At 31.1% G+C, this 26,652-nt stretch overlaps 1 protein-coding gene and 1 long non-coding RNA gene across 3 annotated transcripts in view; one reads left to right on the top strand and one right to left on the bottom strand.

Moving 5' to 3' along the window:
- Positions 1-3,924, bottom strand: part of qsm (Zona pelucida superfamily protein qsm) — a 53,300-nt gene extending 49,376 nt beyond the window's left edge. For both annotated transcript variants that reach the window (XM_040727285.2, XM_040727286.2), the window contains exon 1: positions 3,783-3,924. In XM_040727285.2, coding sequence (XP_040583219.1) covers positions 3,783-3,855 — 73 coding nt within the window. In that variant the 5' untranslated portion in view covers positions 3,856-3,924. The remainder of the gene's footprint in view (positions 1-3,782) is intronic.
- On the top strand, positions 3,859-4,792 carry LOC121131887 (uncharacterized). The gene is made up of 3 exons (XR_005869188.2): positions 3,859-3,998; positions 4,061-4,211; positions 4,343-4,792. It is a non-coding gene; the product is annotated as an uncharacterized lncRNA (long non-coding RNA).
- Positions 4,793-26,652: the final 21,860 nt, after the last annotated feature.

Below are 26,652 nucleotides of genomic sequence, written 5' to 3'. Positions count from 1 at the left end.
TTATATTAATGTAAGACCAATCCTAGAAGGGATGTCATAAAATATTGTAACTTTGAGGGACAATATATATGCTGAGGGAGATCACTACAAAATAGTGATAAAAATCGTTTGAATTTTTTAGGCAGCCCATTTTTTTATTTTTGGAATAATCTGAAGAATAAATTTTCTTTTCTTCATTATTATTTGATTCCTGAGTATTGAGGTGCCTTCCTTAAATAGATTCAATTATATTGAACACCTGATTGAACTTTTGGTTCTGCTCATAAAAGACAGACAGTAAAGTTTGTTGTAGTGTTATAATTGTAGGTCTTGGTTGGACTCCAAGTAGAATTGAGGATAGACATCGAAGTAACTATTACCAATGTCCTTGTTTATTTCCTTTAGGGGAGGGGCCCCTTGTCACAGCTGATTGTAGCTGATTTAATGAAAAGTAATGACAGCCATGTTGCTCTCTTCGAAGGCATTCTTGTGAGGGTTAATTTTTTTTCACATGCCCAAAATACCCACGGTTTTCATCACTACTATAAAAACTATATTACTCCTTACTCGCCAATACGTTATAACTTTCAAAATAGGAAGAAATATGCTCACTAATTCTGGAAAAACTTATATATAAAGGTTGCTCAGGCGGATTTCGACAATTTTCACACCCTTAGTGTATTTGGTCATGGAACCATAGAGATAGTATCTTTAAATGACATACAAACCACTTTTTATATATAAATGTAAGCCCTTTTAAGGGATATTTAAACGCTCTTAGTACATAGTTTTTAATTTTAAATAAAATTAATTAAAAAGTTAATTCTAAATGAAGTTAAGCGAGGAAAATAAAAAATAATATTTTCACAGACACATTTTCCATATTTATTTAGAGCATATATTTTTTTACTATATTTTCTGCCCTATGGTTATAGTATGTTATTTTTTTGCCCATGAGGCAAATTACATAGTCAAATTAAAAACATGACTCCACTTTATATCCTTTAAAAGTAGTATTTTTCACTTTCATTTTACATTTCCTCTCTTTATTTCCCCTGGATTTTGTACAACATTAAAACTTTTATAAGTATATCCAAAGGCTTCGTTATTTCCCATCTTGATTACATCATTAATTAAGTGTGTACTTATAATACGTAGGTATATGCATATGTTTCAGTTTTGTAGAATAAAAAGAATACAATCGTACGCAAAAGAACCGATGCTTTATGATAAAGGTTAATAAAATTTGTCACAAGAAAATGAGATCTGTATTGTGTCTCTCAACCTTTCCAACAAAGGGGTTGGGAGTAACTCTGGTAGTAGTGTTGTAAATCGTATTAATTTTTTAGTTGGCTCGATTTTTTTTTTTTTTTGGAATTGGTAATCTGTAGAATAAATTTTTATTTCCTTAGAAATTATGATTATTATTTAATTCCTGAGCAGTGAACTTCTTTTCCTGCCAAAAATAGGTGGAATTAATTTCAAAACCTGATTGAACATTCGTGTGTGTTCATAAAAGACAAAGAGTAATATTGAGGATTTGGTGCAGAGTTATTTTTGTAAGTCCTTGTTGGACTCCAAGTAGATTTGAGGATAGAAATTGGATTAATTCTTGGGAATGTCCTTATTTATATCCTCCTCCCCCTTCTTCCTTGTCAAAGCTGATTGTAGCTGATCTAATGAAACTTCATGACCTATAGCTGCTCACCTCCAAAGAAATTCCTCGAATGTTCAGGATTACCATGTGATTTTGGGTTTCTATATTTTCAAACATGACAAAAATACTCCCAATTAGCATCACTGGTTATCAAATTGTACCTCAAAATTTTCCAATTATTGAGGTCGACAAAATTAAGTTCAGAGCACTAATAAGTCCAAAAATAGACGGATGTAAACACAGTGTAATTATTTTAGTTCGTGGGATAAGGCCTTGTATATTTCGATCAAGTAGGTGGAATGTTCTGGAAATGTTGGAGGTAATAAAGGATAAATTATTTTGTGTACCTTAGTGCAAGGAGGTCTTTATTAAAAACCAATGATCCATAATGTATTGGAAAACGATATGCTTCCTTCATGTACCCAATAGAAATACTAGAAAAAGGTCCACAAAAATGAATGAATATATGTATGTAGGAACATTAAAAAAAGAGCATTCAACTTAATTCGAAGAACGATCATCTTTGCATCTTTCATCCTCTCCTTTAAAAAAGGAAGAGCCAAAATTAACTGGCATTTAGCCTATTACGCTTCATATCCCCAGATGTTGTACTATCTTATATCTTTTAGTGGGAATATGTTAATTGCTAAGCCACCTTCAATTAGAGTTCAAAAATCAACGCTCAGAACACAAGAGAAGAGAAGCACGTCGTGACCTTTATTGTATCTCGTAACCTTGCCTAACAAAAAAGAGATAAAAAGTCCCGCAAAAAAGGTAGTAACTTGCCATTCTTCCCATCTATGGATTATTTAATAATTAATTGCTATGAATCGTCCAAGGCTTACCAATACCTATTTATAATTAAAACAATCAAAGTTCTGAACAGTGTTGGAAAATAAACAAAAACATCAACAGCCGACAACAAAATATGATGAAGTTTTATGTCTTAGAGAGTTCATGCTGTGGGCCAATTAGTAGCTAATAAGAAAATACATAGGAATTGTCGATATTCTATTGTTGGTACCACTGCGATTATTTTAATGAATCCACAACTTTGGAATATTTTTACGGAAAATAAGACCAATTAAAGATTCTACAGTACTTTTTGGTCCTCTTTAGTATTTTAATATAATATCCTTCATTAATGTTTTATAGAAAGATATGGATATGTCAAGGTAAATACCTAAATGTCAATCCTATAGACTAGGGATTCTCAACCTTTTTTATTCATGTACCACTTTTAAAATATTTAGTTAAATTTTTAGCTTAAGTGACAGGGGCTTCCACAAGATTATATTTTGGAGAGGAGGGGGTGATTTTTGGATTTTTTTGGAAAAGAAATCCAAAAATAATTTTTTTTTGGAAAAAAATTTCAAAAATTAAATTTCTTGAAAAAATTTCAAGATATTAAATTTTTCTATAAGAAAATTCAACAATCCATAGCTATTCTCAAAAAATAAATGTTTTGGGGAAAAATTTAAAAATCCATATCTATTCTCAAAAATTAATTTTTTTGTTCTGGAAAAAAGAAATCTGTTCAAAAAAGACATTTCAAATATTAAATTTTCTAGTAAAAAACCATTTTTTTGGGGGTGGGCATAGCCCTCCAGCCCCTGTTATCAGTCTTGTAGTACCTCCAAGTGTTCCTGGCTTTATTAAAGTATAATAGTCTTCATAATGGTCCATTTTCTTATATTATTAAAGGTTTTCTTAACCTCTTTACAGAAATTATAATAATGATATGAAATGAATCTTTTTTTCATTATGAAGGAGTTGACATAAATTGTGCGTACAATAATCTATTGATTTTGTATAAAGATAAAAATAAGTATTGCACATAAAGGATTGTACATAAAAGGGCCTTTGTTGAATCTATTCATCTTCAATTGAGTATTCTCATATGGTAACCATGAATTGAGTCATGCTAGTTCATTTTTATTTCCATAAAAAAGATACAATATGAAGTTTGAACGTGTCCTTCAAATCAAGAGTAGGCTTATCATGTAATTTATTCCGGTTAGATTATGCCATCGTTATAAATAGACAATCTCAAAAGAAAAGTGTGGGAGTATTCAAACAGGTAGACCCATCATGAAGTATAATAAAAAGGAAAAAAAAGAAGCAAAAAATGGTATGACCATCTTACTTTTATTCCAAATTTCTGTTGAACAGAGCGACCCTGTTATCGAAAACAGGAGAAGCAGGACCGTAGAAATCATGTTCGGACTTTGGGTTGGGTTGGCTTGGTTCTCACACTAACAAGGATATTCTTAAACACTCGTTAAAAGCACGTCGTCATATCATTCAAATCACAACCATGAGAGACTGACAAACGTTGGTTATTTGTATTATTTAGTATAAGGTAAGATTCGGGCAGGCGCTTTTACTTCAATCGTGATGATGATTTGCTTAATGATACTATAGTGTGTAGTTTGTATGTACTACTATTAATACCACTGGATTGTTTCTTCATACCGGCGTTTGGTATAATAACTTATACCATGCAGTAGGTAATTAAAAAATATGACGATACATCCATTTCTGAGAGCAGAGTTGATAAGTTCCTGGACAAAAGGTATGGTCTAATTATTTTCCACATACATTGATAATAAATTACATATGTTATATTAGACCTATTCAAAAGTGTACTCTATTAAATTTTGATACATTTCTACATTTTTCCCATGCTTTAATTCTTTTTTTTAGAGCTTTATGTATGTCTTATACCAGGCCTCATCGACCTTCAAGTCTTTCAAAATGCCATTTTCGATGATTTTGCATAGATTAGGTCAAAAAAATATATCTAACAGCTTTAGAAGAGGCAAACCTATATTTTAGATTATAACCGAAAAAACTAAGTTATTGCTCCAGAATAATATATTTCTTTAGACATTCCGAAAATTGGTTCCGATTGGCTTCAAGAGCCCAGTTTCATCATGGCCAGGAAATGAAGACTACATGAAAGCAAAAGATGATATACATAATATTCGGTTATTGTAGAGAGAGGAATAAAAAGGATGACTGGCTATGAGAACATAATAAATAAAAATCCAAGGCAGAGAGTATCTCCTTCAAGGCGTAGAATATAATAAAGAACGATTTGATTGTTTGGAAAAGAATGTCTTCAATAAATAAATCTATAATTAAAAAAAATCATTTATTGTGATTTTTACGTTTTTATTTATACAAGTCTAAGAAAATATATAAAAGGTACATCATTCCGATTTTCAAATTGGTATTACAAAAATTGTTTAAAACTAAGAAATGAAGATAATTGTATAATCTTTCGAAAATATAAATATCTTTTCCGCAAAAAATGAGTAAATATGTGAGAAAATAACATTTATAGATGGGAGTTTACAATTTTAGAACTGCGGTCCGCGCACCTAAATATTTTCTTTACTTTCATTACTAAATAATCTTGATACTTAGATAATAAAATACATAAAAATTATTTTTCAAAATGTATTTTTTGGCATTCATATAAATACATTAAAAGAAGTTTGGCAAGACAAATTTACACTCATTTGTATTTTTTTTAGTTCCAGATTATATAGATTTAGTATACTACATTGGACTTAGTTTTTTTGTAAATATATTGTGTATAATAAGGCAAAACTGCCATAAATTTTATATGTGTATAGGTTCAAATATTTTTTATATTCATTTATGTATACTGTATGAGTTTAATACAAGGGGTTGGGGGAGTGTAGGGGTAGGTAGAGATGAACAATTAAGGAAAATGAACAAGAACAAGTACTTTATTGCAACGAATGACTTTTGTCCAATTTGCCAAGAATTTAACCAAGAACAAAGGAATTTAAATTGATCCAAAAAGGGGCATCAGAATTGATGAACATGCTGTTCAAGACGTGATCAACATTTATGATGTTGAAGATGTGAGCAGGATTATGCCAGGAGAAAAAAAAGATGTCGCGAGTGTTTACAAGAATGGAGCCAAGATCAAAATATCTCATATTATGTAAATTACGAGAAGCTCATCATCTCTTTAAACAAAAAAACCCACACTACAGAATTGGTTTTTCGAAGGTTGCAGAGTTTAGATCTAAGGAATGTATGTTAGTCGGAAGTTCTGGGGGTTATTCTGTATACGTTTGCGTAATTTATGAAAATATAAAGCTAATGCTTCATAGAGCATTAGAGCTAGTTTTAATCAATTGTGTAGGACTGAGAATTCAGAATATCATAATTTTAGATGTAATCCCTCCATAATTGGCTAATTATTCTCCGATGTAATATCCTCCCTCTATAGAATGCTGTCAATGTGAAATGTGTGGTGACAAAATTAAAAATAAAAATATTATGTATCAGATTTTGGAAAATAGTATGATTGATGAGATAATCTATAGAAGATTATCTCATACAGAGAGACTACAACTGGGAACATTAGTGAAATCTACTCAAGATTTTACAAAAGGTACTCGAAAATATTAGAAGGTATTACAAAAATCAATTCTGCTGAGATTTTGAAATCTCAGCAGAATTGATTTTTTTTTTTTTGCAATAAGGACGACGTGATGGTTTAGGAGGTACAATTAAATGGTTAGTGAATAAAATAAGTCTACAATGTTGTTCAGAAAGAAATAACTCAGAATTAATTTTGCCTCCTATGGAATTATATATATTTTGTAAAGGAAATATTAAGAATATCTATTTTGCATATTCCAAATGTAGTAAATATGATCAAGAATTTGTACTCTTAAGTGATAGGCAAAATAGAGGAACCAAAATACCTGGAACTCAAAAGTTTCACTCATTTATCCTTTTGTCGAAATTTTTCTTACGGGTGAAACATTTTAAGTTTCTGAGGCATCGATAGTAAAAAGTGTTATGACTACAAAATAAAAAAAGTAAAATATTGATTTAGAAATAATATATATATAAAAAAAAGGCTTTAGAAAAAAATATTATTGTGTATTTGTAAATTTAGTGATTAAAAAAAAGTTAGAAATTTAGCTTGTGATCTTTTCATAAGTCTTTATTTTATTTAAATTTGCATAATTTGCTTGAACTAAATACTAAAATTTGTAGTAGTTTAGGTTTAGACCATTGTAGTATACCAAATCTGAGGGTTATAGATTTTAGCGTGATTCTTTTCGGCAGGGCTCTTTTGGGCGCACTTTTTACAGTACAGCTTCTTTTCAGCTTACTTCTTTTCCGCATAGCTTTATTAAGCGCCATCCAATTTTTTCATACATATGTTGACTTTCATGCATAAATGAATCCATTAATACAATATTGATAACCTACACTATAGTTATATCCATTTCAAGTTCCTTAATTTCCAAAATCTACTCCAAATATTCCATATTTTCTTCCAATTTTAGCTAGAAAATTGGTCAGTGTTACAAACTGTTCCAGCAATATGAATATAGGGAAGCTTTATTTATAAATTTTTATTTCCTGAGTATCATGGTAATATTTTCAAAAATATATATGACTAAAGAAATAATAGTCAAAATCATAAGGCTTAATTATTAAGTCATTATCCTTATATACAGCTCTATTTTTATTATATTCAGAATAAATGAAAAATTAAAATCTTATTATTAGTTTGTGTTCCACATGATCATTTCATATTTATTACATAATATCCGATTATTCTTAATATATTACTAATTTATCTACTATTTTGATGACTTTTTATGACAAAAATATACCTAGTATTTAAAAAATTATGTTTATTCCTAACTAAAGAAAATATATTGAATCTATTAATAAATTACATAGTAACTAAAAGTAGACTACCATAACAATAAACGTTTTTGAAGAGTAAAAACCAATTTTTTCATTTAATCAGTCTTATACTCTTTAAATGTAGATCAAATTTGATTATCGTCATTCATAACTAATGTTTCATTAAGAATAAGTCCAATGATAGGTTTAATACAAATCGTTTAAAGTCAAAGTAAAGTTTTAAATATTTGTCACATATCTAATATTTTTAATTATTCTCTATATAATCCAGTGGATGTTATTCATTCACATTAAATTGAAGATAAGACGTAAACCATATATATATAATTGAATTATTAATTTGTTATCCATTTCCCACGATACATCATTAGGTCAAAATCTGTATTATAGAGTTTGTACAAAGCAAAGCTGATCAACACATATTGCACTTTGAAGGACAGATTTACAGAATCGACCGGAAATCCATGCTAAACCGGACTTGGTGGTACATCAAAATCAATTTGTGTTTTATTGTAATTCAATAATATAGGTCCTCTTTGACTCTAACTAATAAATGTCATTCTTAATCTATCCAATTCCACAGCATATATAAAATCCAAATGTTTTCGTTGGCAATTCTTGAAATAGTTAAATTTTACATTAAAAAGAAAGATTAAACAGATTATATTGGCAGACTTAGGCTGAATTTACAATAAAAGAATAAAAGCTTCGTTCCATTTTCTTCTGAGTACAAGCTTAATCTCTGTGATTAATAAACAAATTCAAAAAGTTCCTAAGTATCCATTTTTCAAACATATTGCATCAAACACCAAATCCTAGAAGTATCAGAATTAGAAAAAAATCTTGTTGTGTTTAAGTATGATATACCTAAGTGCATTATGGAGATGTAAAAACTGAATGATATAGTTGATTGCAGAAAGTTAAGAGTTTAGTGAAGGATAGTTTAAGAATAGAGTTAAATAATGACGTACGGTGTCTCATCTTTGACCCGTAAAATCCCTTAGAGGTGGAATACAAGAAGTTTACTATATAATATAGGAGTTTATTCTAATACAAAATAGATCAACTAAAATCAGATATAATAGTAGAAGACGTCAAGAATCTTCTTAGTCCACGGAGTTGACCATCAACCCTTATCCGCATCTATCATCCCTTTAACACCATACTAAGCGATTTAATGCATTAAAACGAGGAAGCTCGATTTAAAAACCATAAATATATAATATTGCTTAATTGATGAGTTACAATTCTTGGTTATGAGGGGATATTCGCTATGGCATTCCACTGAGGTTAATACAGAACAAACAGCACTCCCCCCCCCTATTTTCATTTTAAGTAGGGTCTGATCTTCGAAATCCTCAGCTTCCATCCATAGTCCTGCCAAAAAGTGATCGAAATACTCTTCCTCGCCAGTTTCTAACCTCTAAAACAGGATATCCCCCTCGATCCAACATGATATCCCCTCGATCCAATAACTTTTCATCATCTCACCTCGCACTCCACTTCTCCTCTTAAGCCCTTAGGGAGAGTAAGCTTCAGTTTCAGCACATTGGAAGAGTAAGAGCTTCTTTCCCTTTTCCAACACGTTGGTTAGGACCAGTGATAAGTAGTTCTTTACATCTGACTTCGATCCACTATGAGATAATCCCCCATTGGGCATTACGTTGCTTGAGGAGTCTATTTCAAGGCTCAAGGCATACATACTCCGTACATGAAGTAAATAGAACGGATCCCATGTCCCATCAAGAATAGAAATTAAGAAGTGCTTACTGCTTAGTATCAACATGTTTATATTTATTGTTGTTATTCGACTATTAAGTGAGGATACGATCCTTTACTGTTGATTAAAGATAATTCTAATATAATAGAAGCAAGCTGAAATAATCTGTCCTAAAAAGAGACTCACTCAAAAGATGTACACCAAAAAAGTGCGCCCAAATGAGTGGACACGACTAAATCTATATAATCTAGAACTTTAAAAAAATATAAATGTGTGTAAATTTGTCTTGCCATAATTATAAATTAATGCTCTTTTTTAACGTTGTACCCAAGTTTTGTACATCCCATTCTTTTTATTTCGCTTAGAGCATTGACCCAAATTTGAAAGTAGTGGCAAAACTTTTTTTTTAATTATTTAATATATGTTGACGGTCATTTCATGAAAATTTTAGAAAAATTAAAGTATACCATGTTTGAAATTTTGAGGTCAAAGATGTATTTTATTGGATCAAAATGACAATATAGAAAAATAAATATGTAAATATCCAACCAATTACGATTAAAGCAGATCGATATAATTAAAAACACAAGATAAGGAGCTATTTAAATACATAGGTGCTAGCCTCGAGGCTGGAAATTTAGGAGTCTCTAACTCCTAAAATGGAGGTCAAAAAAGACTAAAATTTTAGATTTTTGAGTTTCTATGCAATATTAAGCTTTATGATAAATTAAAAAAAAAAAAAAAATGGAGATGGTTCCGTAAAAATTGACCCTTTTTTTACCGATGTGGCTTGGAATTACCCAAAAGCCTTACAAGGCGGACACATTCAATGCGAATCTTCTTAAACCACAAAAATTTATTGAATCCATGTATTTCACGATTGTTTTCTTCGAATCTAAAGGGAGATCTATATCTTTGATCTGCAGGCAAATATTATCATTAGATTCTTTGATATTATCGCCTCCACTTTAAAAGCATTTTCTTCTCTCATTGTTAGAAAAATCAGCCAATCTGACCCCTTGAGACTTATACCAAATTTATAAACTATGATATTCTCCACCATAGATGTTATACGTCTCACTATATCACAATAATTATATGCGGGGAAAAACATTCACTAATCAGGTTATTAGACTTGTTTGTAGATAAAGAGAATGTCGCGAACCTGCTCCAAAACTACTTCAGTGCAAAGCCAATTCTTCATTGGCTTTCAGAAGAGGGTAGTAGTCATCTCTGTACCCAATGAATGAATGTTATAAATTCAATGGACTCGAGGTAATTACCATCATTCAATCTGGAATGAGACTTCAAAAAAACAGTATATTGTTGATAATATGTGTTGTGATTATACACTTATTTACTTCCGGTGTACGTTCTACAGATATTCATAAGTATTAGTGTTAGTTTTGGTTTGAAAATCCTAGACCGGTATAAGACCGTTATCATTTTTTAGTGGACTCAACTTATTTGGTCCTTAAAGAAGTTTGTTTTAGATCGGTCTCATAGAAAAAATCGGTCTGGATCGGTATTACACAAAAAAAAATCAGTCTTATTTAAAATTCGGTTTAGAAATGAGCTGTTGAGAACGTCATGTATGCTACAAAATGGTGCATATCGCTTTACAATAACGTCATATGAAGTTAAACGTTTTGCATAACTCATATTTGTACAACTCATCAATCAGAAAAAATTGTTTCATAGATTGAACTTAAAAAATCGATAATTGGTCTAAAAAAATAAGATTCTTATCTTATTTTCCAAACCGAAAAAAGGTGGTCTCGGACCAAGTCTCAACACTAGTAGTATATAATAAAAATACGTGTGTGAGAACCACAATTAAACTTTTTCCAGAGCAGTAGATAAGCATATTTCTCTGAGTTTTTTCGATTTTTTTTTTTCATACTAACAACAATGTCATGATCATAATATTAATACTGCATTTGTTATAATCAATGAATCCAAGGAGAAATGTGGTTGGATAATAATCTTTCAGACTTCTTGAAATACCCGTTACATTACGAAGGAATAAAACGTATAGATATAGAATGAAACTTGATTTCAATGGCAATATAATTCCACCATATAAGTACAAGAACATGTTGGTTACATTAATATATATGTTATTTTGTAAATCCTTTTTATAGCATCACAATTTTATCAAATCAAACTACAGTTATAAATATAAATATATTAAATTCTTAAGATGTTTTTATAGTACTAACATAGAACAAACTACATAAAAACAATCTTAAACAAGGTTGTGCCCTTAACGGTCTTACGGTCCTTGAACCGCTAGAACCAGAGCCAACAATGTCGGACCCAGACCACTATATATTGCCTATCTGTCTCGGTTTTTGTATTCTTGTTCATATATAGAATATATAAGGAAAAGAAAATATATATTATAAAAAATAAATAAGTTTTAATTAATAAGTGAATTTTCTCACTTTATTTTGTTGAATTGCAGCGTTTTCCAATTCTTTTTGTATGTCGCCAGGGTGATACAGTTGTTTCTGAGTTCCAAATAGCTGAGGCCTTCTTATGGATCTGTAAAAGGGGTTTTAGACGCCAGACATAGTAAATACAAGAGGGAAACTGTGGGGTAGATTATGGATCCAGGTCCGCTACTAAGCTTGTCAGGGCCCTATAATATGATAACTATAATATTTCTTAAGCCAGGGGTTCCCAAACTTCACTATGCCCAGCTCCCCTCTATTCCTATACATTTTAAACTGAGACCCCTTTAAACGAGTTGTCAGGTCCCCTGCTGGAACTTTGGGGCACTACGCACTTTGTGAGTAAGGTAGCTGTTTGTATCTAATTTCATTTCCTGCACCCGAATTTTCTTGCGACGCCTGTAATTTTAAGTGCCTCTTGCCAAACTGAGCCTGTATAAAAAAACCGAGAACGAAACTGTTGAAATGAAAGAACCTGGGACCGATAGAACCGCTGAACCTGAACCAGACACAACCTTGCAATTTGAACAAGTTTTGACCTCATGCAGATTCTGAACAAATGCATCGTGATTATTTTTGTTTTCTATTATTTAATAGTATATTTAATAATAGCATATATATTTTCAATATGACCTCCATGACTCTCAATCACTGCCTCAATTCTCCCATAAAGAAAAATATTACTATCAAATAAACGGTCCCAGACTAACTAATATAGATTTTACGGTCAAATTATAGTTCCACCATTAGTAGATCTTTTGAATACATAAAGTTTTGAATAAAAAGGATTTGTATTAATCTGGCCTAGCTCTTCATTTTTCAATGTGTTGAACTTTTCAAAGAATAAATCCTTCATAATTATTTTCAATTTCTGAAAACTGTTTTAGGTCGTGTGGTAGCATTTGAAACCGTTGGTATTTCTGAAATTCTATCCTGTTTTAACTCTTAGATGTAAATATTTGCATTTATTAGAATTTATGAAGTAAAAGATGCTAACCATTTTCCTTAATAAATACAAATTTTAATCTTTCATAAACGGTCCCACAGTTGGTTTCAATTACCCAATCTATATAAACAAAACTAATATGGAGTTCTTAAATCACACAGGGATCAGTTTGTACTAATTATACCACTCTAGTATAACTAATTCCTGGAGTTGTTTGCATTGAAAGAATTTTAAAAATTCAAATTAGGAAATCACTCCATCACTCCATCTTGACAACTGACTAATTATCAAAAGTCTATCCATTTTATATTTCTAGCAAAAAATACAGAAACAAATGTAACCTATCAAAATATCCTTAATTGCTCTATGGATGTCGACTGGGTGCTTTTCAGCACTAGTATTTAGGTGAACATAACTCATGGGCTGAAAATGATCGAGATTTACTCATAAATGGCACTATTTTCTAAAATTCACTTCATTTTCAGTTAGTACCAACCTTTGAAAGATAGCTGTCAATGTATCAAGACAGAATTTTGAATTTTAACCTTCAAGAAGATATAGTTTATTAATCACCGATAGAATCTCCACAAAATTAATACTATAAATAGATGTAGGTATGAGCTCTCTTATTCATTAATGTAGCCACCCTCAGCGGCAATGATAGTAGGAAGAGGAAGGCCTGGCACCCTCTCCGGATATATTCCTCTGCCATGTACCCAAAAGGTGTAGTCAATGTTAGTGACATCAGGACTGCAGGGGGGGGGCAAAAGTGTCAAAAAAGAGTTCAAAAGAACTCAAAAGACTCATTCCAAACTCATTCAAAAGACCCTTGCAACGAATTAGGTGAGCTTCTTTCATTTATGTTGTCAAAAGTGTCAAAAATTGAAGTTTTTTAAAAAAAAATTCATAAAACTATTTTTTTAAGTTAAAAATTTAAAATTTTTGGAAGAAAATTCCAAAAACCCACAACTATTCTCAAAAAATTCACTTTTTTGAAAAAAATTCGAATATTAAATATTTTAGATAAAAGTCTCAAAAATTAATATTTATTTTAAATTAAAAAAAATCTTAAAATATTTAAAAAACTAAATTTCATATATTGATTTTTTTCAAAAACAAAAAATAAATTAAAAAATTTGAAAAACTAAATTTCATATATTGATTTTTCAAAAAAAAAAATTAATTAAAAAATTTCAAAAACGAAATTTCATATATTTTTTTTTTTTAATTCAAAAATCCACAGCTGTTCACAAAAATATAAATTTTTGGAAAAAAAATTCAAAAATTCAATTTAAATATTAAACTTTTTAGTAACAAACAAAATATTCCTTTATTTTGGGGAGGGCTTTCAGTTTACCTCGGTTGGACGCCCCTGATAAAACCATCATGGGTTTGAGAAGACTTTATCTATACGCAGCTTTTACGCGGCAGCACTTTTCATTGACGACATTTGTATAATTAAGTTCAAAATTGGAAGAAAATTGGATATCTAATAAAGAAATATTTATTAACTTGTCTCAAGGTGATATACCCAAAAGTTGAGATTCCCAACCCTCTGAATAGATTCCAAATTTCATGTTTTTTTATCATTTTATTGGGATTAGTTGAGTCATAAATTGAAAAAAGGATCATTTACCTACAGATCCACTCTAAAAAAAATCCCTAATTTAATTATGAGAAAATAAATAAATTTAATTTTAAGACATTTATTTATTTACAAACATTTGACATCACAATTTCAATCACAGATAATTAGGTAATAGGTAGGCATAAGATAGACATTTTAAGGGTTAAAAAATATTTGTCCCTATGTTTTTGAGGGCATTTTTGGAAAATTTAGGAGATCCTTACTTAGAGGACTGACACCTCCCTTCACATCCTTTCTTTTACTGTTCTGGGATCGAGCGATTTTTTACTTTTTGTTTCGTGGACGATGAATCCCTCATTGAACTTTTTCATTAATCTCTTATGCTTCAGGGATTCTTTTTTTCGACGACTCTCCTCCTGTTTCTTGATTTCCTTTTCGATAGGAGTCCCTGTAGCAAGAGCCATTCGATAATTCCGCTGAACCGATTTTTTTAGGGGATCATCATGGCAATCTTTGACCTTTTTCTCAATTGGAATAGTCTCTTCATAAGCATCTCCAAAAATGTGGATGAAAGGAATTCCACGGACATAGTCGTCACCCAGAGAAATGTTCTCCTTCTCTGAAACAGGATGTGGAATAGGTGAAACATTCTGGAAATAACGCTCAAGCTCAGAGTCTTTATCCATTAAAGGAAGATGTTGGCGTCGTAAGACTTGGAGTGCTCTCTCGTCTTCTGCCCGCATTGATTCAAGGGACATGTTTCTAAAAGAGGAGTCACAAAACTTGATAGAACTTCGAGGAAAACTTTCTTCAACAGATTTTTTAATGTCTTTGTACCATCGATCCACAAATGTGCCCCGTTTATCTCGATCATTTTGCTCTAGAGCAAGGAATGTATTGAGCTCCTCAGGTTCTCTATTCCAGAGATGCGGAGTGAATCGAGGAATTGTTTGTTCTAAAGAGTCCAATAGCTTAAACTGTCGTTCAATCATATCGTTATATGGGAAAAGAGTATTTGTGTTTCCCAAAATCGAATTATCCATGACGATTGAATCACTTTGTTAGTAGGGATATATTGATTTGATTGATTAGAGATAACAAACTAGAATGATATATCTGACCCATAAGTAACCCTTTTATATGATCCAATCCTTGAGAGGGTTGGGAACCCTCTACGCTCCCGCTTTCTTTTAAAATGTACCCCAGGGGAAATTAATGAAAATATACAATTTCAAAGCTCCTTTTTGTAAGCAATACAAACTCAAGTTTTCTTTTATTTCATCATCTATCCAGCCATGACTGTCTCAGTAAATGTACTATCTGTTGATAGTTCCCTATGGACAACTGAGTGTTTCTGCATGTTGAGGCTTTTATTTGTTCTTTTTTCAATAGAAGAAATAGGAATTTGTTAGGAGATCCAGTACTCTTTTTGGGTTGATGAGTGATAATACAACTATTGATTATACCCTTCGTGTGAATCAAATTAAGAAAGGGATTCGAAAATGGCTCGAATCGTTTAATAATTAATTGAAGGTAAATTGTGTAGGTGAGGTTGATACATTATTGAGTATATATTTTCAAATGATTATACAGAGTTTTTTGAGATAAATTTAGAAATTATTAAATATTTTTTTTATATATTCAGTGCAACATTTAAAATGCAAATGAAAATCATTTTATAATTTTATTGACTGTAAGATAAGTGCTGTATTTTATATTTTCAGACATGTCAGTAACCTGGTGTTGTGAGAACTTTCACTGACTCCGAACGACAAAGGTCTTTGAACTGTTGGTCTTTGGGACCAGTCCTTAACTGCCCATCTTTGGAATTTTTCCTAAAAGTATGTGGATGGTTTATTTAGCCAAATAAGATATACAAGATATGAATTAAGACGATTGGACATTTGTACATATTTTGTAAAAAGTATTAATGTTTTCATTATAATAGAATATATTACGCGAACATATTATATTTTTATATGGTCATATAATTTATTCAATTATACAATTGAATAATTAAAAAAATGGGAACCTTTCAATGACGTCAACGAAAAAAAAGTATGACGGATCTGACTCGACCACAGTCCTCGGTTCTAAATAAGGACCGTGACAAAACTAGTCACCACCTATAACAGATTTACGTTGTAAAGTTGTTAAAATTTATCTTTCGCTCCTTTAGTCTTAAAACGCTGACGCCGCCCCTCCAAAGTCCGGATCCTATAATTTATCCAATATTTAATAATCAAGAGGATTTAATACTGGAGAGTGAGAGGCCTATGTCTGCTAATTTTTTTATTTCAGAACTTAAAAAATGTACAGTTATTGAAAGGCCCAAGGCAAAATAATTAGAGCTGTGACTAGGATTTTTCTTTGAGGGCTTTTTGGCATAATCTTTTTTATAGATGACAATTAAGACAAACAATATTTTAGAAAATTAACAAAAGACAAAGTTTTGAGAAATATTTTTGTAGCACTTTTGGTAATATACACAATTTGATACTTAAAAGAAAGGCAAATTCAAAATAATTATTTTTAAATAATGTTGACTTTTAAAGAAAGACACCATTTTGAATACAAAAATTCCTCCTAATTTGACTTCAAGCTTTTAGTAAAGGAGGAGGATGTGGTAGGGTAAAGACACAGATCTGAAAGTAATTTGTTTTTACATTATAAATTAATGTATTTTTTAGCAAGTATATTTCAAAGTTATTATATAGGTTTTCGCTCTTTACTTTTTATTCATCAAGATGATACTATTTAAAATCTGGAAAAATGAATTCAATCCAATTGCGATATCAATAAAGCTGCTAAGAACAATTATTGACTTTTTTTATTTAATATTCAATCAATTAATTATAGGAGTTTCTTTATGTCAAAAGAGTAATTAATGACGATAATATGGCGTCCTTCGATGTCATTTAAAATCAGCAATAACATAATCTGAAATTACTGATTTTAAAAAACATCGAAGGACGCCATAGTATATCTCAAAAATCCGTTCAAGCATCTCCATTGTTTGACTCTATAACTTCTTATTCGTTAGCCTAGTAATGTGTTAAAAAATATTTACTTACTTATGTACAATGTACCTATGCGAGCATTCATGGTATTTTACGAAAAGTACCTAAACAAAGGAAGGTTTAAAAGAAAATAATAATGAATAAACATGACTAGATATAATATTTTAAATAAAAGAAGCAGAAATTGTTCCTTTTTTTTTTACTGACAAACAAAAACACCATTTTAATGAGATGAATCGCGTATGTTTCAAAAACATAATTAGGTACTATCATACCCAAAATACGTAAATATGTTCAGAGCATGACGTGTATTTTATTTTGTATAACCGTATTGCAGAATCTTCATAGCACCCAAAATGTGATAAATAACTTTGCATGTTATGTTTTAACATGCAAAGTTAATTTCAACAGTTTGTGTATTCCATTAAGATTGAAATAATTGCAGTATTCTTGTAGGAAACACAATACTTTGTGCTCAAGACAGTCAAAAACTGACTTTGGAAATGTTTATAACCTCTAAGGCTATTTTTGGTGTCGTACAAGCCATTTTAGTTTTAAAAAAAGAAGGGCATTTTGGGTCAAAATTGGCTCTTTTAATAACTACCGTTGCAAATATAATGCTATAAATAAATAATTGTACTTTTTATATTTTAAATAATTTGTATATCAGTTAGATGATAATGTTCCTCTTTTTTGTTCAATAAATATCAATTCAACTTGCCTTTCTTCTCTTTGTACCAAGAATACATTGATCCTCCGGGATGCGTTCGAAATTGAACCAAAGGATTCGATTGGTTGGTTGCCAGTAATCCAAGGGCCAATCTCAAAAGTGATCCATATAATATATGACGTGATTTCTTCAGGTTCAGAAATTTTTGGAGGTCTGAAAGAGAGAGTGTAGATCAGTTGGGCCGGAACCATTGCAGAAATTCAATAGATCTCGCAATGAAACAAAATCTTCCTGTCTAAGAATCACACAATGTCCTAATTATAAGGGAAAAAATGTGATGGTTTCAAATTTTTTCCCTACCCAACATACACTCCCAAAATATTCCACGAATACCCCTAATGACGTCACCACTTTATAATTTACCAACCCCACTTGCAAAAACCTTCTGGCACTGGTAGTGAAGATGTACTGAGTGGGGACCAAAACTTTCAGTATTATTTAATTACGATTTTGTCCTCTTTATTTTTAATTAGAAGGTTTTATTACACAACCAAACGACCGCTAAAAAAAGTCTTGTTTATATCCCATGTCTCTATAAAAATGTTAGAACGACAAAAAAGACAATGGGTGTGCGATTTCCTTTGCCCGGTGTTATTGCTAATAAGCCTGTAAAGACTGTCAGGGTCTTCCTCTGTACTTCTTAAAATATCAAGAAGTATATTAAGGCTAGGAATGGTTATGAAAGGACCCATACCGCCAAGAAGAGCCAAAACTTTAACAGCAATAATATGGCCTACTTCTGCCCCCCCCTCCTTGTGGCACTCCTCCAGTCCTGGAGTTTGCAACTTGGAGAATAATGTTTACTTCACCTCTCATCCAAATTTGGAGTCCCTCTATTTGCTATCATGACAGAGTGGGCCGCCATGGGCATAGTCTTCATAGCCAAGAGCTCCATTTCTGTTTTCAAGCGTGTCGAGGCTGTTATTGCTTTTGAATGAGGACATACTGAATAAAAGATATAGCTAAATATAGTGTTTAAACATTTTCCAAATTGGTTTGGAGTTGTCTTTTCTGGATTCCCTAAAAGTCACGTTTTCGATATTTAGGGATGCTACTGCAAGTTTTGGTTACCTACTCTGTATATCATGATTATTGATGTTCTTGACGAATGAGGAGCGATGATTGATTTGCAATAGAGGAAAGGCCAATAAAGGAAAAATAATATTTATGAGTGTTTTTTTTGAACTGGCTCAAGATACACTATGGGTCTATCGCTTCTTTTTTTTTTTGTCTATCATATTTTTTTCTCTCTTCCCATATTTTTTTAATAAGTGTTTGTGACGGTTAGTGAATAACAAAAGGATCATAATTTGGTTACATTATGAATTTTTGAGAGAATATTTAATATAGTATAGGGAAATGAAGATACTTACTGAAACAATATTTTTAAAAAACAACAACTAGAGTTAAATTTGGATATGTGAACTACATTAATAAAGCAAAAGCGTGTGTGTCTGTATGAACGTATGTATATCATATAAATATTTTGGATCTACAAAATAACAATGTAGTAGTATTCTTGAAAATATTAATAATTCTTGTTCATTTTAAGTATGTTAAGATATTAATAAAATATATACACTGGAATGTGAAAGTGAATTTTGTTTGTTTTTCTTAGTGAGCGCTATTACGACTAAAGTACTCATCAGTGCTGAATATTAAATATTTCTTATCAAACTCTTATTATCATTCGTTGATTCTTGAGGCGAGAATACAGATGAATTGATATAAGTATTGAGTAGTTTCGTGTGAGCGTGCTAATGAAAAACGGAGAGTCACACTGAGGATTTTTGTAGGGAATTATCATCTATATTAGTAAAGAATCTTGGCCGACACCTAAATACTCTGAGCAATGCTGGGTACTACCACTAGTGTTTGATAAAACAGGGAACTACAAATCCTGAAGCACATCTTACATTCTTTAAATGATTAAAAAAAAGGTGCACAATATTTTAACTAAAAAAGGTTAAAGTACTCCTTTTCACTTGTAGCATAAAATGACCAATTTGAACCAAAAAATATCATATTTCCAATTCTAAAATGTAATATAATACGTAGAAAATGTCATGAGAAGCTTCAAACATTTCCAAAGTTAGTTTTTTATTGTCCCTCGTTGAAAAGGTCTTTGTACGGGGAGAGACAAATATTAAACTGAAAACGGCACCTTTTAATATTGAGTAATACCTCTCTCAATGTAAACATCGATGTTTAGCAACACGGAAAAGGCTCTAAGTGTGAGGCATAGGCTATTTATTATACTTTAAACCAACAGGTTAGTTAGGAATATAATTTAATATGCTAGTAATAATTAAAATTGACATCCATTTAACGAGTGAATACCATTTTTAGTAGTCAAACAAGCGTGATGTAAAGTAAACACAGTTTTTAGAGCAAACAAATAAAGTCAAAGCTACCTTTGTGTTACTTTATGTGTATGTTTTGTTTGATTTATAATTATTGTATAGATAAACTAAGCAGACAAGTTGATTCTTTTTCTAAATGGGTGGGGTTGTTATGTTTGGAAGAGTGTTATTTATAAATAATAAAAGTAGATATTTTGAATCGTCCTTCATTCAGGAACGACTTTATTTATAGTGTTCCTTTAATTGGTTAGATGGAGTTGCACTCATTAAGTATAAATAAACGTTAGAGTATTACAATTACCCCATCTTACCTAAGAACTGACTTAGAAACATATATACAAAAAGAAACTTTTGAATCTTTCTCCTCCTCCGTTTTTTCTGCCTAACGAAATTTTTTCCCTACACTTCTAATTAAAAATTAGAAGGGTAGCAAAGATTCGATTAACCAGTTTATTCGTCTGGGGTTGCTGCAATTCAAATGAACAATTATGAGGATTCAATCTCCTGGTAGAAACATGAAGGTGAGATTGCATTAACCAGTTAATTCGTTTTGGATTGCTGGAATTCAAACACTTATGATAATTTAATCTGTTCAATAAAGCCAAATAGTGACATTGTGTAACTAATTTGACTTATTACTTTGTTAATATTTTGAAGTACCTATGGCCAATGTATTCTATTGAAGAGTTGAAGATTACGCAACATAATAATTTATTTGGAAGTAATGTAATTTTAAAGCTTTTGCTTGTAGTTGGTGCATGTATTAAGCGAACTTTACTTTAGGTAATTTAGGGGAAGGTTAGTTTATTGACATCACATCATACTTTCATTATCATCCCCAATGGGTCCGTGGAACGGGAAGGCTCATACAAGTCCATTTATATAAAGTATATTTCCTTCTCTAGGAACATCCGAGTATCGAACACATTGAATTCAAGAGTAAATTTATCCCAAGCGCGTTTTCTATTGAGCTACGTCGTACAAACACAAAGGATTTTAATTAATTTTTTCATACATTTTTATGTTATGTAGATAGGATTTTTTATTTATTATGTCAATATGACGTTACTTCTTTTTGGAAAAAAATGTTTATATTTTTAATTAGTGATGTACCGCTAGCTGAATTTCGATTTACTACAACTAAAAATCGAGGAATAAGGAGCTATAATAACTACTTGCTTGAATTCTCATTTCCTTACCCTAACAACTTTTACTCGCTAACACTCAAAAATCATATTTTTAAAATAATTATTGAAAACTCCCCATTAAATTTTTTTCACCCGAAATTATGTACAAAAAAATTAACTTCACTTATTTGAAATGGGGTTATAAGCGTAATTCAACAGTTAATTCAATCAACTTATCAGTAATTTACTATAGTCGAGTTATAACCAATATACCATACTTGTAAATATCTAGATGCAAAATGGGATAATAATATGGTGAACTCCGGATAAGAGACACTCCTTGGTTCCAGAAAAAATGTTACTCTTATCAGAACTGAAGAAAACATGCCCATTATTTCATTAAATAAGTACATTGGTAACCTACATAGTAAAATAAGAAAATTTACTATAAATTTCAAAGCATATTCATTTTATACATACATTCGGTTATATTCTCTATTTTTTTTTTTTTTTTTTTTTACTTAGATTATCATATTTTTTAATTTCCTCAACGGTGAAATTGTCAAGTCCATTATATTAAACGAGTATTCTTGCAATATTATAATGAAATATACGAATAAGGTTTTTTTAAAAAAGGACCGTAGAATTTGAAAAAAATATTTATATCGGTCAATTTTTAAGAATTTTTTAAATCAAAATTATATCCAAAAGTTAAACTTATCCAAAGTGTTAAGCATCATGATGCTTTATTGCGAAGTAGCTTATGAAGAAAACTATTTGGTGCTGAGAAAGCCGTTTTAAACTGTATTATTGTAACTGGTAATGTATATAATTTTGAGGATTCTAGAAATAGTTGTTATCAGAAAATTGTCCATGAGTTCCATCTGCAGACAAGAATGACCAATTTAAGGATCAGTATCTATAGTTTTCCTATCTGCAGAAAAACCGTTTAACATAGATAGCGGCCGTCCAAGCTGTCATTGAATAAAGTATCTTTGCAGGATAAAATATATCAGATACTTACTAAGAAGACTCGGTTATTAAAGACCTGGCTTACAACCCTAATATTAGCATATCATCTAACATCAAAATTCTGCAAGGAAGAATCAAATGGGACGTTTAAGTAACACTGTGTCTGCCTTATAATGCCCAAAAATGGAATTTTGTGATTGCAAATGCCAGCAAGGTGTAGCAAATTAGGAATTCCATTACATTGGTTAATGATTCTCCTAAGCAGTAGATATATCTAGAAAAAGTAATTGTCCTGGTGTATGAAAATTGACTGGATGAGTCCTACAACTGGGGTAGAGAAACTCTATCTAGTGCCAAAGGAATATTTACTTCCATCATAAACTTTGAAACTGCGCCTGTCTTATATCTCAAAGATCTTTTACCAACTGTTGAAGGTTATCACAGTGAAACTACAAAAGAAAGATCTGGATATTTCTTAGATTGTCAAAAATCGATCATGTGTTGAATGACCTGAGGAAGAGGAGAAGTGGGATGGATGAGATATTTGATTCCTGGTATTTGGACATTCTTTAGTTCAGTGAGAGAGTTGAAGAAAAGAAATGTCTACCAAGAAGGACTTCATTACAGAAACAACACTCCTGCTTCAAGTCCAAAAGAATACGACCCGTTTTATTCCATTTTTGGATAATGCTATTTCAGAAATGAGTACCAGGTTCTCCAAGCCATCAAATGATGTCATACTGAGTCTTTTTGAACTATTGCCCAACCTTATCACAAAAAGGAGCTATATTGATCCAAAAGTTGGGTATCTACAAAGAAGACTTGCTGGGATTCGAAAGTTTGGAAGCTTCAGATTTCGAAAATAAGGCGGGAAAATTCAATAATCCAATTTATCTCTAATCCACTCTGCACATGTGTGATAGGGATGCCTTTCCGAATATTTGCACTCTACTGAGAATAGCATGCATCCTACCAGTTACAACCTGTGATGCAGATAGAAGCTTTTCTGGTCTTAAGAGGATCATGACTGTGCTGAGATTGTCCATGAATGACTCCAGACTAACAGCACTTGCCCTGATGAACTTAACAAAAATATTAAGATAGGAAAGGAAGAAATTGTGAATGGGTTTGTTCAGAACTAGCCAATGAGACTTTTTTCTAGCATTTATAGAAAAATTGAATAAATTTGTATTCAAAAGTATTAAAATAGCCTTGTTTTTCTGTTCTCCTTTTCTTCCAAAGAGGAAATTGCGCCTTTGAGTTTATTAAGTATTGGTGGAGCAAAGGCGCACGCAAAAAATAATTTCAAGTTTTATTTTCTGAAAATGTAGGCTCAAGTATACTTTTTTTTTGTCTTTCCTATGAAATATATATATATTAGAGTTATGTCAGTCTGTTTTTGAAGTATAAATTCAAAAACGATTGGTCGGATTGAGTTTATTTTGGCCTGTGAGTCCCCTGGAGTACTCTGTTTTTAAATATATATGTATGTTACCGGTAAAGTATATAATATATATATATAAGTGACAGACTGTAAATAACAATGCAAAGTCAAGCATTGTGTAAAGGTACTTGTGCTTTGTGCACGTTAACTTATTTCCTGTAATCAGCAACGTTAAGATCAAAATATATTTGAAAATACAAGAAGGGCATTTTACCGCACAAATTGAAGTTTTATATGGCCAACCTAGGTAATTCGGGATTGAGTCTACTTTATAGACTTATATGGATAACGTTTGATGATATCATAATAAGGAAATAATATTTAATGAGCATCATTTTGTTAGTAGGATATCATTTTCCATCACTGGAAATTAATCATCAAGTATAAATAAATATTTTTTTTGTTGGGTGTATCAGAAAAATAAGACAAAGGAACTAGATAATTGAAATAGTATTTGGGCGTATGATTTTGGTGCCCCAACTCTGCTTATCCGGAACTATAATTATTTTCATATTTTATTGAAAAAGTATTTTTTCAGAAGCTTTTCCCCGGGGTTTCTAGTGCCCGTATGTCTGAATACAATGTAGTACCAGAGCATGAGCCACTCCAGGCTGACATGCAACAATGCTTCTTCCATGAACTGTCTCAAGTAAGAGCCAACGTGGCTAAAAATAGTGTTTCTCTTTATTAAACTAGATACCAAATGTTTATTGATGAAGTGAAAAGAAGCAAAGACAATCATTAGGAAGACAACAAGAGTATGTTGGCTTTTTAAACATTATAACGTAATGATATTCGGGAATAAGACCAAATTAATTTATCCTTTGAAAGAAAATTCGAGTAATATTCTATTTTATATCTCAGACTCTTAATTATTTGTCATTCAAAATAAGGTCCATTCGGCTATTGGTCATGGTGGAAAAGACAAAGTATTAAAATATTTGCTCAAAAATACAAGATATTGAGAATATTGAAAAGGCCATCAATAATAAAATGGAATAAAATAAGAACCTTGAGATGCAGGCACAAAAAATAAAAATGTGTGTCTGACAAAAAAAATCCCTCGGCGCCTTTGAATGCAACGGTACGAGTTATCAGTATCCAAAGTTGATAAAGAATGTAATATGATTTTTTAATGGAAAGATGTATGTAAGTGTGTTTAACATTAGTTTTTTTGCGAATAATATATAATAACAAGTGTCATTCCAGCTTTTCCCTTTTCAGTTTCACTTATTTTAATAAATTTTTTTCTGAAAATAATTTTTATTTTTAAGGTTTATTATTTCAACCAAATTCATAATAAAGTTTTCTAATCCCATCTTGTCAACATTTAATACTTTGCCTAAACAGTTATTGGTAATTATATATCATACCTAGGAAAAGGATAAAAAATCTTTTCATTATAAGTTTACCTGACACCTTCGGGGTTTATATACAATGCCTAGGTATTGTATATTGTATAAAAAATCTGGAAGGAATTGTGTTATGCAGAACATAACAAACATTCTAGATTTTACAAATCATAAAACAACTAGATCTTACTAAAAAATATCAAGTATATAAATGATTCGATTTAGTACTTTAATTTTTTCTACTTTAATCACCAAGGCGTCTATGACGTATCGTTAAATATATATCTTTTAACTTTGTTACTTTTGTAAAAACTTATTGTAGATAAAAGGTTTGTCTTATTTCATTAGTCAATGGGCACAAGACATTTTTTTAAAGCAAAGTGCAAGTGCGCACAAAAAGCTAATATATTCGTACAAAACTACCTTTTAAAGTAAAAATCCAAGGGTTATTATATAAAGGTTTATACTTAATTAAATTTACAGACATAGTCTTAAATAATCAATCTAATACAAATACAAAATATATATGAAGTTAGTTATTAAATACTAACTATTAACTTATCTTCTAAGAAGCTTGCAAACCATTTTCTATAAAGAAGATGAAGAGTTAAGCTATTGATTATTTTTAATAGACTTGCACTAAATGTATGTATGTATGTATCTATTAGTGATAGGTTTGGTCTGAAAATTCAAGACCTGTCTGAGACAGTTATGACTTTTAGTGCATCGAACTAATTCGACCATTTAAAGAAGTTCAATATGGAGCGGTCTCAAAGAAAAATTCGGTCTGGATCAAACAATAACGTCCTATGATGTTTAATGTGGGGTATAAATCATATGTGCACGACTCATACATCAGGAATGGGCAGAAAACCATCCTATAGATTAAGAACGGGGAAAAAAGAAAAAGTATATACATGGTATAACAAGAAAATCCGTTGCTTTTGACCTATATACTTTAGGTTAAGATAAAATGATCATTTTTAAGATTGATTCAAAAACAAGAACTGGGAAGCAGATAAAATCATTCAAAATATATATCACTTAATGTAGCCTTCATTAGCTTCAATAACGTCCGCGATTTGGCCCCTGAACCGTGCACAGATTAGGTAAACTTAATCCTGATCTATATTCTTGCATTCCAGGAAGATGGAGTCGAATAGGGACTTCTTGGTGGTGTGATGACCTCTGTTGACTTTTGACTCAAGACAAACTAACCAATCAGATTCAGGTCGACGGATCTAGGAGACTAAATGATCTCGGTGCTCGGAATCTTCCTTATTTGTGATCACTCCTCTGAGGTCCTTAGTCTCCAACAGGGTTATCCTCTTCTCTGCAACCCTTCTGTTGTCGATCTCTATGATCTTTGAGACCTCAAAATTGCTCATTTTTATATTAAACTCCTCACAACAGCGTTGTCTGCGTCTGAAAATGTAAAATGCTTGAAATTTCATAAATCTCATTTTGGGGCGAACCCCGCTCCATAGATTGGGTATCACAAAAAATCGGTCTATATTTTGAAAGTGAAAAAATAAGCCTTGAAAAAAAGACTTAAGACTGACCCAACACTAGTATCTATA

Source organism: Lepeophtheirus salmonis, chromosome 1, assembly GCF_016086655.4.
Source record: "Lepeophtheirus salmonis chromosome 1, UVic_Lsal_1.4, whole genome shotgun sequence".
NCBI lineage: Eukaryota > Metazoa > Arthropoda > Copepoda > Siphonostomatoida > Caligidae > Lepeophtheirus > Lepeophtheirus salmonis.
The sequence above is the reverse complement of the archived record's forward strand: the minus strand, read 5'-3'. Positions and strand labels throughout refer to the sequence as shown.